The sequence below is a fragment of the Harpia harpyja genome, chromosome 13 (assembly GCF_026419915.1).
Source record: "Harpia harpyja isolate bHarHar1 chromosome 13, bHarHar1 primary haplotype, whole genome shotgun sequence".
NCBI classification, from domain to species: Eukaryota; Metazoa; Chordata; class Aves; order Accipitriformes; family Accipitridae; genus Harpia; species Harpia harpyja.
The window spans coordinates 33,760,792-33,773,624 of NC_068952.1; the positions used below are offsets into that span (position 1 = coordinate 33,760,792).

General features: G+C 39.2%; 1 protein-coding gene across 8 annotated transcripts in view; it reads left to right on the forward strand.

The window, feature by feature from the left end:
- B3GALNT2 (beta-1,3-N-acetylgalactosaminyltransferase 2) overlaps positions 1-12,833 on the forward strand; it is a 31,136-nt gene that overhangs the window by 13,547 nt on the left and 4,756 nt on the right. For 3 of the 8 annotated variants that reach the window (XM_052806731.1, XM_052806739.1, XM_052806735.1), the window contains 5 exons: positions 967-1,062; positions 5,401-5,511; positions 6,195-6,276; positions 7,521-7,704; positions 9,375-9,500. In XM_052806731.1, the coding sequence (XP_052662691.1) occupies positions 967-1,062; positions 5,401-5,511; positions 6,195-6,276; positions 7,521-7,704; positions 9,375-9,500 (599 nt within the window). The remainder of the gene's footprint in view (positions 1-966; positions 1,063-5,400; positions 5,512-6,194; positions 6,277-7,520; positions 7,705-9,374; positions 9,501-12,833) is intronic. The other 5 variants (XM_052806732.1, XM_052806736.1, XM_052806733.1 and 2 more) reach the window with 4 other exon arrangements.

A 12,833-nucleotide genomic window follows, 5' to 3' on the forward strand; every position in this document is an offset into this window, starting at 1 on the left:
AGATGCAGGACAGCTGTAACTTTTTATTGTCTGCCTTCTGGCAAGACATTTTGAGATTTCTAGAAACTGGTATTATTTATGGGTAATAATCAAACTTCAGTGATAATTCCCCCCGCTCCCAAGCTGTTGTGGGTTTGATAGAATAGCTTAGTGCTAACCTGGAGGAAAAAAGTCATTGAGCATAATTGTTGCATTTGGTATATTGCATTTATCTCTACCAACAACTTGATAGGCCAATTTCAAGACTCTGGCTATGCTAGAGTAGAAAGAATTTTAAATTTAAGCTAATAATTAAAATTAAGTCCAGAAAATATACTGAAGTATGGCTTTTATGATGAACTTTCAATGAGTTGCATTTATAATAGCAAAAAAAAGAAAAAATATACTGTAATCAGATTTATGTTTGCTAAATGCTAGAGTTCTAAACGTTGAGAGCCTAGTAACTTGATCTGCATTAGCTTTTTACTTCCAGTGAAGGAGAAAAATTAGTATCATAGGAGTGCTTGGAGACTGTTTTCTGAAGATTGGGACTCTGGCAATGTAGCATCTTTATGTCATTTGTTATTATCTAAGAGCCATTTGGTGGCCTATGTAATATAGTAGCAATTAAGTTTTAGGGTTCAGCATCCTCTGTTGCAATTAATAGTAGTCAGCTATTTAAACAGAAGATAGAAAGTCTGTAAGCTGGGAGATGAGTCCAAGTCTTCCAGATGATGTGCTCTGTGGGTTGGATTCTAGTTGAACTTGCACTCTTGTTCCATTGTTGCTTGCTTCCACCGTATCAATCCAACACTCAAATTCTGTAGAGTCTGAGACTGTTGTGAGAATAAAACTTTCACTAAGTTTTATACAATCAATAACCCTCTTTCCTTTGTAACTAATTGAGATGATGAAGATTTGCATAATCTCACAGCACTTCTAATGTGTGGTTTTTTGTTTGTTTGTTTTCTTTTCTGTTGTTCACAGGAAGCTCTCTTCAGTGCTCGCTTTAGTCCACCAAGCTGTGGAGTGCAAGTGAACAGATTATGGTACAAGCCAGTAGAGCAGTTCATTTTGCCAGAGGTATGTGCAGTATCGGAACTGCCTGCAGTTCTTTTAAGTCAGCTGGAGAGACTGACTGATAAAACTGGCCTTTGCTTGAGACAGAAAAAGGCAAGTGAAAGCTTCTAGAATGTTAGTTGAGGGGATATGCTGAAATCCAGAATTTCTTTTTCACCATCTCATTATCACTGGTATTTTATAAAGCAAAGCCTGAAAAATACAAATTGATTAAAAAAAACTACATTGACAAATAGCAATTTCGGAAACCTTTTCAGTTTCTGAGTGAAAATTGTACCTGCTTCAATTCTGTGGGAGAGTTTACCAGAGAATGGGATGGTTATTTCTCCCTCCTGCTTTTTCAGACATTAGTACACAAGATAGGGAGGGGAGGATGGCACAGATTTCTAGGGAACAGCTGGAAGAGAGATTTCTGCTTCTGACGTATTGGATATAACAGCAAGATACTGTGTGTTATGTTTGCAATGATGGTATTAGTTGAATAGTTGTAATCGAGAAGCTCTTACTGAGGGCTACTGAGATTTTGGTTATTTCTTCTGGCGGCACTAGTGAGGAATTTTTCATTCATTGAACCATGCAAGGATACAAGAATTACACCTTCAAGAAGATCTTTAGTAGGGTCTATCTGTAACATACTAAATGGATGCACAGAAGACTGACATTTGGGTTTTTAAAACCTGTCAACATCCTATGGCAGAAGTGTTGTGTTGTTTTTTTGTTTTTTTTTTTTTTTTTTTTTTTTTTTTTTAAATGGGTGCCCCTCAGAAATCAGAAATTTGGGAGAAGACTGCTTTTTGGACAGTAATGAGTGTTAGCGTTCTTGCTTGTCCTGAGATACCATTAGCTAAGCTAATGAGGCAGAATCTAAAGTTTTGGGGTTTTTTTAATCCTCTTTGGGATTGGGGTTGCAGTCCAAGAGTAGTGTTTTGGTATAGGGATATAGAACCTACTTGTGGCTTTTTAGGAAGGAAGGGGATTAAACACAGAAGGAACAGAATATAGGTAGGAAAAAACCTGGTATTGTACAGTGAAAGTTTAGTGAATACAAGTTGACTCAGAATGAGAATTCTAGTTCAGCAGACCCTCCCACATACCAGGAATTGTTCCTGGTGGACCAGTGATCTCTCACTAGATATGTCAGCTGCCATTTTAGGCTGTTTCCCTTCATTTAAATATTCTCCTATATAACTGGACCCTTGCTCCTATTTCTGTAAGTTGTCTTTGGGTCTGGGTTGTTTTGTTATGCAAGAAATTAAGTGTTTTATGAAAGAATGGAGCAAGAGAAGACTGAAGGGGGATGAGAGGACATTTGGGGCCAGTTTAATCCCTGATTTATTCCCCTGTCTCTATAAGAATGAATGCATTTGGAAACCTGCTCTTTTTAAGGGGAATCTGCAGCTGATTAATTGGTTTATCCTCTTAATTGGTTTATCTTCTTAAATATTTTTTACTGAATATTATGCAAGTTTGTTAGGCTGGCAGGAGACCTTTTGGGTGAGCAGACCTCTTGCAGTATTCTGTGCATATGTTTTGACAATCTAATTTGAGATCAAAGTGATTCAGGGTTTTTTTACTCTTTTTAAAAAGAGTATTGGTTACCCAGTAATTTGGTAGTGTAACATGCAAGCCTTTTCCCTGTAAGGCTTTGTTTTGAGATGCTAAATTTCTAGGCAGTTGTAATTTTGTTATAAATGATTGTGTTTTTCCAGAGAGGCAGATGGGAAGTATTTCATTTAGAAAGGGGATATTAGTATTCATATATTTCTTTGTGCGGGCTTCCTTAATCTGATACGTGTCATGCGCTGAATGCTTACAGGATAACATGATGTTTCTAATGTAGATTAATAGGGTTTATGCACAGCATGTAGTCTCCTGTAATACTTAGGATGCTGAACCATACAAGATGATTCAGAGGAGACAGAACGCCCACGTGTTCCTATCTACTTGTTTGAGAGCAGTAAATTTAGTGAACTGTTTAATTGTCACAAGATGGTTTCTGAGACAATATCTATTCTCTGCCTTTCCACCTTCAAGAAGTAATGGATTGTAGAGACTGCTGAAGAGCTTCATTCATCTTCCAGCTGAAGTGCTGCTCTTTCTGCTTGTCTTGGCGAAAGGGAGGGAAATGCAGCATTAGAATAAGCATCTGGCAGGCCAGATTGTCAAAGACAGAATCAATCATTCAGCTTTGGAACGACTGAAAGCGCAGAACAACAGAACCACTAGCAGATAACTAAAACTCACACAGGGGTCCTTACAGCCAAGTCTTAGCAATGCACTTATCTTGTCAAAAAGCCACGGGCCGCTTGCATGAAAATGGGACTCCGTACTATGCATACTCTGTATTACTAATGGGGAGTGGTTGGAAAAACAAAAAGCACAGCACTGTTAAACATTAGGAAAGGAGTTCGGCAGGGCTGCATTATGTCAGTACACCTGTTCAGTATTCACTGTAAATGTCACTGCGCTCTGGCAGCAACAAGGCTGGAATTTAAATGGGGAAAACCAGATGATGTAGTCTCAGGTGTGCCAATAATGTTTTGCTTTAAGCATTTTCAGGCCTCAGTTTTCAATAAGTGGCTTACAGTAAGAATAGCTGAAGGCTAAAGTCATTAGAAAATTTGCTTACAAGTCTCTCAACCTGGAAAATAATGATAGTTCGCAGCTTGAGGACACCTTGCGCTGCGGTTCACTGGTAATAACTGATTAAGACTCTTGGTACATGTTTGGAGTCAGTATCAATAAAAGTCAGTGGTGAGAATTTTAATGTTTCTGGTTGCTGAGGAGTGAAAGGATTCTCAGGCTCACTAAAGAACTTACCAAAGGTTGTGTCTGTAAACAAGGCACAGAAGTGGGATTAGAGCCCAGTCCCTACAGCAGAAGACATTGGAATGGGAGATGACAGCCACTGCAAATAGGGAACTTCAGCATGTGGGTTTTATTGTGCAGGGTGTTCAGGGGTCCTGCCACTAAAAAAAGTCTTAGTAGTGGTCTGTTTGTTTTGATAACTGACAGGTAATTAAACAAAGAAGGCGAAGGTATTGAGCATGCAAGTCGGGCTTGAATAAACACTGACTAGCTCCGTTATTAGCTTATAAAGGTGGCACTATAAATAATAGGTGGGAGACTTCTGAAATATGCAGCTGTCATTAAATACCGAGACTGCTGCAGATGTTAAGACTTGCTTCTAGAGGAAAGCAAAGAATTGAGCTGAACTCTAAGCTACACTTAATGGTGTGTCAGTAACTGGAGAGTTTCTGCAGAAGGTTTCTGGAGTACAAGGAAGCTAAAATGGGGAAGAGCTGAGAGGTTAGTATAAGTAAACAGACTTTCTACAGCAACAGAGATGCATGTACAAAGAGTTGAAACAAGTTGTTTCTCTGTTTCAAGGTCCACACTAGCTACTAGTGTTTTTCCTATGAAATTGGGAGAAACAAAACAGAATGTGCTCCTCTAGCAGTCAGGAGTATAACAACCATACAACTACTCTGTACTAGCTTGTCATAAGGGTGAAATTGCTTTAAAAAGATTTAAAAATATAATACTATCAGTACTCTTACCTGTACAACATACCACTTGTCCCTTTGCAAGTTCTCAGGGGTCTTCAGGAAAGTCTTGCATAAAATGGGTAATAGTTGGACTGTTAGGTGGATTAGTTTCAAGTTGAGATGAAATGCTTTTAAATGCAAGAATTTACACACCCCCCCACCCCCCCATGGAGTGACATAACTTAAACTGACAGTTAAACCCAGAAAGTTTTGAAGATACTCACTTGTCTTTCTCCTCCCTTCCCTACCAGCCAATATGTGAGGTCAGAGTTCTGTGACTCTCCTACAGTAGCTTGTGACAGCTTTGCCAGGATAAAGGTGGCTGCATTTTCCTTTGAGTTTTGCTGATGTCAGGGTTGAGTCTCTGATCCCTGGTTTTGGCAGATAACTAAAAAGTACTTATTTCCAAGTCTGTTTTAATGTATTCTCTTTGTAATGCAGGATTTTATAGTTGATTTTTAAAAATTCACTTCAGGTCCCCTTTAAATGCCATCTTAATGATGTTAGAAAGCCAAAGACTTTTACGGTAGACTTCTGTTAAAAGTTTAATGTTCCTAATATGAAGATTCATGATTAGTCTTAAAAGCATGATTACTGAGTTTGAGTTTCGCAGATGTATCTCTTTTATGTGTGACTTACTTTTATTGAAGTGTAAGTAAAACATGTGTTGTGCATTCAAGCTATATGTTGTGTGAAGTTGACTATTTTAAAATAAAAGAAACCCCAAACTGTTTGATTTTCATCCTTTGAAGTCTTTGAATACCTGCATAACAGTGTTTTGCTCTCTTACCAGAGTTTTGAAGGTACCATTGTGTGGGAAAGCCAGGATCTTCAGGGCCTTGTTTCAAGAAACCTTCATAAAGTGATGGTGAATGATGGAGGGGGTGTTTTCAGAGTCATTACAGTGAGTCACCTCACCTTCCCTTCTACCATGTTTCTATTTTTTTATAAGTCTTGGGTATTTAGCATTTTGCTTTCCTGTGTTTCTCTGTAAATTGTTAATTCAGTTGGGCTTCTCCTGTTGTCTCAGAGGGGAAGTTTGCTTTGCCTGGAAAAAGGACAGGGGCATTCAAAAAATGATGCTAGTAAGTGGCATTTTCTTTTATTTTGAAGGGAGTGAAGTTCACCTGTTGTCTTTCTCAGGTGTGAAGCAGTATCGGTATATCAGAGATGGCAAAATGTGGGTCAAAAATTCTGTGCTAAAATCCCAATTGATGGGATTAAGCCTGTTTTTTTTGCTTTTTGGCGGTGTACCTCTTTTCCTGTCAAAACGTTGCTTGCTTAAACAAGCTGTGCTGTTGTAATTTAGCCAGAATAACTTTACATTTTGCTCTCAACTTCGAAACAACTTTTCTGAAAGTTTCAGTGGTACTGCTAGTTTTAGGTGAAACTTCAAAAAATGCCACAGAACTTTACAGTTAAAGGTCTTAGTCTTAGTCTTTCATTATGCGGGTACCTAAACCAGAAGAGTTTTAAATTAATTTCATTCTCAGTTGCCATAAAACTTCACATCTTAAAATTGTAGGGAAAAACACATCAGTAATGAGAGGTGAACTGATTTATCTCTTTCCATTAATTTGTCTCTAGCAGGCAGGGGAAGGCTCACTGCCACATGAACTCACAGAAGGTGTGGAGGGAATAGCAGGTGGTTTTATCTACACTATTCAAGGTAAGTCTACAAAATGTAGCATCACATTTGATGTTATGATAAACCAGGAACTTTAAATTACATTTCTGAGCTAAAATTTGTGCTATCTCTATGAACTTGATCAGCTTAAGTTTTCTTTTAGTAGAAACAATTAATTTCTTCCTGTTTTTTTTTTATGCCTAATGTGTCAATGTCCTGATGTGGTTTCTTTGCTTGCCCTTTGTCAGCCACTCCAATTGACTTGCATCCCTATGTCTTTTTATTAACAGAAATACCATTTTTATCTAGACTCTCTTCTCAGTCCTTGTTTTTTGTTACCAAACCCAAGTTAAAAAATATTGTGCAATGAAACTCTTCCCTGATAATTTTCACATTTTTTTCCAGTCCTGCTACTGTTAGAAGTACTGTCATGATGTTTATTATTAACTGACAAATAGTGACTACCTAACATAGCCTGCTTTTCCACCCCTGTCGTTGCTGTTTTACACCTATTTCAGCAGAATGTTCAGAGACTCTATAGGAGCCCGTTCCAACGTCTAAGATTTTGGCCACATAGCACTGGAGTTGATGTATTCTTATCCGTCCATCATAGCCAACATAAGCAGTGACTTTCAGAGTGTTGTTCCTGTGTTTTTGTAGCTAGGCCTGGCAGATATTATTGGGCAGTCCTGTTGTCTTGTCATCTGTGTAGGAACCTGAACTGAGGTGTGCTAAAGCCCTTCCATCCTGTTTGTCAAAAAGTTCTTCAGTACCACAAACTATCTCCTTACAAAGAAGTTCAGTATTCTTGCAGTATTTTTTTAGCTTTTACCTGCAGTCAGCTATGTGATGTGCTACATCAAAGCAATGCCAATTTGATTATACTTAGCATAGCGGTTTTTTTTGTTTGGATGTTTATTTTTTATGCTAGATATATAGGCTTAGGCGTAACTGACGTAACAGTAGCCTTTTTCCTCTACCAGTAAGAGTAATAGTGAAGTCCCAGACAGCTCTTAAAAACTTGAATCCTTTTATTACTGAAAAGGAAAAGAACACATTTTTACTTTCTGTATCAGACCTTATGCAAAAATATACTTCTTTACTATTCTGCAACTTTTAACATTTCATAGAAATTTTAAAATTAATTGTAGGATTTTCATAACCCCATTGAGTTGAACACTTCTTCAGATTCATTTTGTCAGTATGTTGTGTATGATCCAAGAGAAACATGTGAAATAGTATGTAGGTATGCATCTTTGTTTAATGATGGGTGCTGTTTCTTTCAGAAGGTGATGCTCTATTAAAAAGCCTCCATACTCGCCCAGAAAGGTTTACAAGTCACATACAAAATCTTGAAAAAGAAGATGCTTTATTGAAGGAAGAAAGCGGTACCTATGACGATATTGTTTTTGTAGATGTTATTGACACTTACAGAAATGTTCCAGCCAAACTGCTGAACTTCTACCGATGGTACGTTGAAAGTATTTTCTCTTAGGAATGTTGCTGTTTGTAGTGCAAGATGATCCAGCATGTTACATTATCTGACAGGCGCCATGAAATACATACCTTATATGATTTCCTTCATTAAGTTATATTTCTCTCTCTCAATTTTGGGGGCATGTAGTGAGTAAAATAACAGGATCTATATTTCTTGAATGCTGACCCTTGGTGCCTCAAATAAGCTTAAGCTGGCAAGACAGGCTTCTGCTCTAAGAGTCCAGGTGTGAGAATTTTCACGTCTCCTTGTAATTTCTTTTAATTTGTTTCTGACTGAAAACTAGAAGCTTTAGTCTTTTAAAGGATGGCTTTTGGCCAGCTTGTATACTTAAGTGTTTCAGTTTGTAGCCATTGACTCTTGTCCTGTCACTGGGCACCACTGAAAAGAGCCTGGCTCCATCTCTTTACACCCTCCCTTCAGGTATTTATATACATTGATGAGCTCCCCCCGAGCCCTCTCTTCTCCAGGCTCAACAGTCCCAGCTCTCTCAGCCTTTCCTCATAGGAGAGATGCTCCAGCCTCTTAATCCTTGGTGGCCCTTTGCTGGACTCTCCATCCAGTATGTCCATATCTCTCTTCTACTGAGGAGCCTAAGGCTGCATGCTGTACTCTACAGGAGTAGGGGAAGGATAGGAAGCTTGTGTACAGGGGGGATGGAAGGTTGGGAGGAAGAATTTTCATAGTGTATTACATTGTCTGTGGTGAATCTAATACGTTATTACCTCTAATTTGCAATTCTTTCCGTTACTCTGAGACAACTGTTTCAATTAATTGATGTTGCTGTGGAGTAAGAAATATAGCTCACAGTTTTAGTTGCTTGCAAGATAATGCTCTTATTTAACAAATTTCATGGTTACGAATGTAACTGAAAAACTGAACCATGCTTTCAGTTCTAAAAAGGGAGTTTAAATGTCAACACTTAGATCTTTGTGATAATTTCTTACAGGTTAGCAATTTTTTCAAAATTTAGTAATAAAAGGCTTAAGGAAAATGACTTTCTTGTTAAGAGAAATTACCTTTAAAGTCAGTTTGTTAATCGACCCAGGAATAATCCCTAGCCTCTTAAGCTTCTTGGGTTGTTTTACAAGTGACAGATATTCAACTATTTCAGACAGTTAAAGATTACTTTTTTCATATTTGAAGGGTGCTTTACTGAGAAAGAGTAAGTACTAAGTTGTTTCCACAGATGTTTCTTACAACCTTCTACAGTTGTATTGTCCTTGAACTGACTGTCTCATCCTGAAGAGTAGGCTACTGACATGTAGCCGCTGGCTTTTAACAGCTGTGCTGCCATCATCAGCAGGGATTCATACCCTTCTGAGGTCAATACTGTTTAAGACTGATTCATTAGTAAATCCACCATCTGTCCTGGAGAACAAAACTTCAAGTTTGTTTTCTTCAGCTCATACACAAATCCATGTTGTAAGATCATCATAGGATGCAGCTCCATCTCCTTTCTATAGGACAAGCAGTCAGCCTTTGTCAATAGGGAAAATGTTTAAAAGTCAAGGGTAGGAAAGCCATTCCTTCCCTCTTCCCTCCCCCTCTGCTTCCCCAAAAAACCCCTGTGCAGTGTTCTGTTGCGTAACTGTAGTTTGTGGGCTGCAGCTCAGCATCTCATCACTTTTCTTTTTGGCTACAGGACAGTTGAATCAACGAGTTTTGATTTGTTGCTGAAGACAGATGATGACTGTTACATTGATTTGGAGGCTGTTTTTAACAGGATAATGCAGAAAAATTTGGACAGGCCAAACATCTGGTGGGGAAAGTGAGTTGTTTTTTTTAACTTGTCTTTAAGAGATACCATGTCTTTAGTGAACGGTTTACTGCTTTAAGTCTGTTTTCATGTGGGTTCCCTTTTTCTGCCTGTGGAAGCTAGTTATAAAAAGCAGGACTTTTGTATGTGTAGAACTTTGAATCTCAGAATACAGAAATCAATCCTTTACAATAGCTTTCCAGAGTGTGCCTTTACAATGAGTTGAACTTGCTGAATATCTTACCTAGTTTTAAAATGTGTTGTATGTCTTTGTTGTGGTACTTAAGTAAATAAAAGTATTCCCGTGGTACAGTAAAGTTAAAAGGCAAGTACATACTAGAATTGTAAACATTACTTTTTTTGAAGCCACTGTGATTTTTTTGCATGGGCTTGAGCAAGTGGGGTAAACAGGAGAAACAAAATTGCCTTTATAGCCTGTACTTTATTTTGAAGGCTGTGAATGACAGGCATTGCTACCCATTTTGCTGCTGTCTGAAATGGTAGATCTGATTCATGAATTCGAGTGAAGTTCCCCAGCCTGTATTATTACACTTGTGAATAACTAGGAGGATCAAAATAGCCCATCTCTTCCCTTCCATCCATGGAATGCATTGCTATGCTGGTATAACATCCAATATAGCAGAAATGCTACGCTGCTATAAAATTCAGTATAGCACAACGGTACGATGTGTCTTCCTGTTGCCATCTTCTTACTGAAGAAAAGCTGGCCTTTGCTGCTAAAGGTGTCTTGCTTCACAAATCTGGTACTGACTGTTGATTACTCGTAGGGTGCTTTAATAAGGTGTGTGGAAGTGTGTGTGTGTGTTGAAGTGTGTGAAATAGCTGGCTATCTTGTGATTATCTCAAAGATCTGAGTGGTGGGCATGTGTTCTCTAGCCTGTACAAAACCCCTGATTGCCTGATGCCTGTTAAATTTTCTTGGGACTACCTTTACCACAAGGCAAGGCTAATAGCAAAGGTAAGATAGGTTCATTCTAGCAATGTAAAAGGTTGGGAACTTGGTGATAAGATGGAAACCAACTTGCAAAAAGAAAAATAATACTAGGTGTAAGCTGCCTGGGCTGCTGTTCCAGCTGATGTAGGGAAAGCTCTTCTGGAGCATGTTCTTGGCTGTAACAGCTGAGGATATGATACCAAAGAGATTGCCCTCCTTCTCCCTGGTGTCCCCACCTATGCAATGGTGGGTGTCCCTACTTTTGTGTTGCTGCCTGCCATGGGCCTGCTCCTTGGCCAGAGTGTTCTGGTTATGTGTTCAGCTTTGTGGGTAACGACTGAGTGTACAGGAGTCTTCTGAGTGGTTTGGGGGGATCCTTCCAAGCTCTCCTACCTTTCAACTCCATGACATCTTGTATATTTAGACTTGAGCATTGGTGAAAGTGCAAACAAAATGCTGTTAGGCTTCTCTGAGAGCTGGTTCTGGTGTGTGGAGACCTTAACTTCCTGAGCAGAAGGCTAATATATCTGGCCTTTGAGGTGACTTTATTGATGGTCTCCCTTCCTTCTGTTCCTCTGAGCATGTGTCTGAGAACTCAAAGTTTGCATTCTTCACCTAGACCTTATTAAGCTCTCTCTAGTTCAGACAAGTTTCTTGTTTGTTGTCTGGTGTTCCTTATAATCTGTTAATAATTAATTCCTGTATTCTTAGAGAAACTTATCATTGTGAATTCTGAAATTATCAGCTTGCTCTGGCAGAAACCAAGGATGGGATCTCAGGGAAACTGGGAAGGGAATGCTTTGGACTGAGGAGTACTTACACGTGCTGTTGGTTAATAGCCCTTTCCTGATGCCACTTCATATTGTGCAGTGGTTTTGTTCATTAATTTTAAATCACCATTTAAAAAGCTTATGTAGCTAATCTAGAGCATTTCAGGACTACAGGCTGGAAAACCAAATGGTCCAGGTATCCTGCTTCAGAACTTTGGCTCATCTTGGAGAGAATATACTTAAGTTACTGCTATTCTGTTCTTTTAAAAGTGCAGTCAAAAGACTAGTCACCCTCAGGCATGAGAGCCGTCTCTGACAGATCACTGATCATGTCTGTAAATGACCAAATTTATGATGGGGTAGAATGTACCAAGCTGTTTCTGAGGGAGACTGAATCTAATATGAATGCTGTAAACGAAAAAGCAGTTCACTGAAGTTGCCTCATCTACCATGCTATGGAAAGCAGCGACAGTTCAGAATGGCACCTTTTCTTGACCTTAATTAGGCCGAAAAGAAACTTCAGATACTTGAAGTTTTCTGTGAAGATATATTTCATTTGTAATATGAACCTCCCCTTTTCCTGGGATGTAAGATACACTGTTGAGTATAACATGCTTCATGTTCTAGTAATGTATTTCTAGGCTTGTGTCCTGGTTTCAGCTAGGATAGAGTTAATTGTCTTCCTAGTAGCTGGTACGGTGCTATGTTTTGAGTTCAGTATGAGAAGAATGTTGATAACACACTGATGTTTTCAGTTGTTGCTCAGTAGTGTTTAGACTAAAGTCAAGGATTTTTCAGCTTCTCATGCCCAGCCAGCGAGAAAGCTGGAGGGGCACAAGAAGTTGGCACAGGACACAGCCAGGACAGCTGACCCAAAGTGGCCAACGGGGTATTCCATACCATGGGACGTCACATCTAGTATAGGAACTGGGGGGAGTGGGGGCGGGGGGATCGCTGCTTGGGGACTAACTGGGTGTCGATCGGTGGGTGGTGAGCGATTGCACTGTGCATCATTTGTATATTCCAATCCTTTTATTATTACTGCTGTCACTTTATTAGTGATATCATTATTAGTTTCTTGTTTTTCTATTCTATTAAACCGTTCGTATCTCAACCCACGAGTTTTACTACTTTTCCCGATTTTCTCCCCCATCCCACAGGGTGGGGGGGGGAGTGAGCGAGCGGCTGCGTGGTGCTTAGTTGCTGGCTGTGGTTAAACCATGATAGCTTGCCTTAGAACAGCCATTGAATGAACTTAGGAGGATCGATAATGCTTTCTTCTGCAGACTGAAAAATTAATTTTGCCAAGTCTTGCTGTGGAAATGGTGTGTTAAGGTATCGAGTAATCTTATTTGGTTACTGACAAAAGGAACTGACAAGTTGTGCTGGGAGAGAAGAGTTGGACAAAACATCATCTTTTCTGTATGTCTTTAGAGACCTTTATGTAGGGGTGACATCTTCAAGCGTAAATTTGCTAATAGTCACAGTCTTCAGGTAAAGCAAGTGTGAGGTGTAGTGAACAATGCTGAAATCACTGCAGAATTATAAAACGATTAGCAAAGCAGGTGCCCCTCAGTCTGGAGGGGCTTGCACCCTTCCTGCTGGGACTCGCTAGAGTGG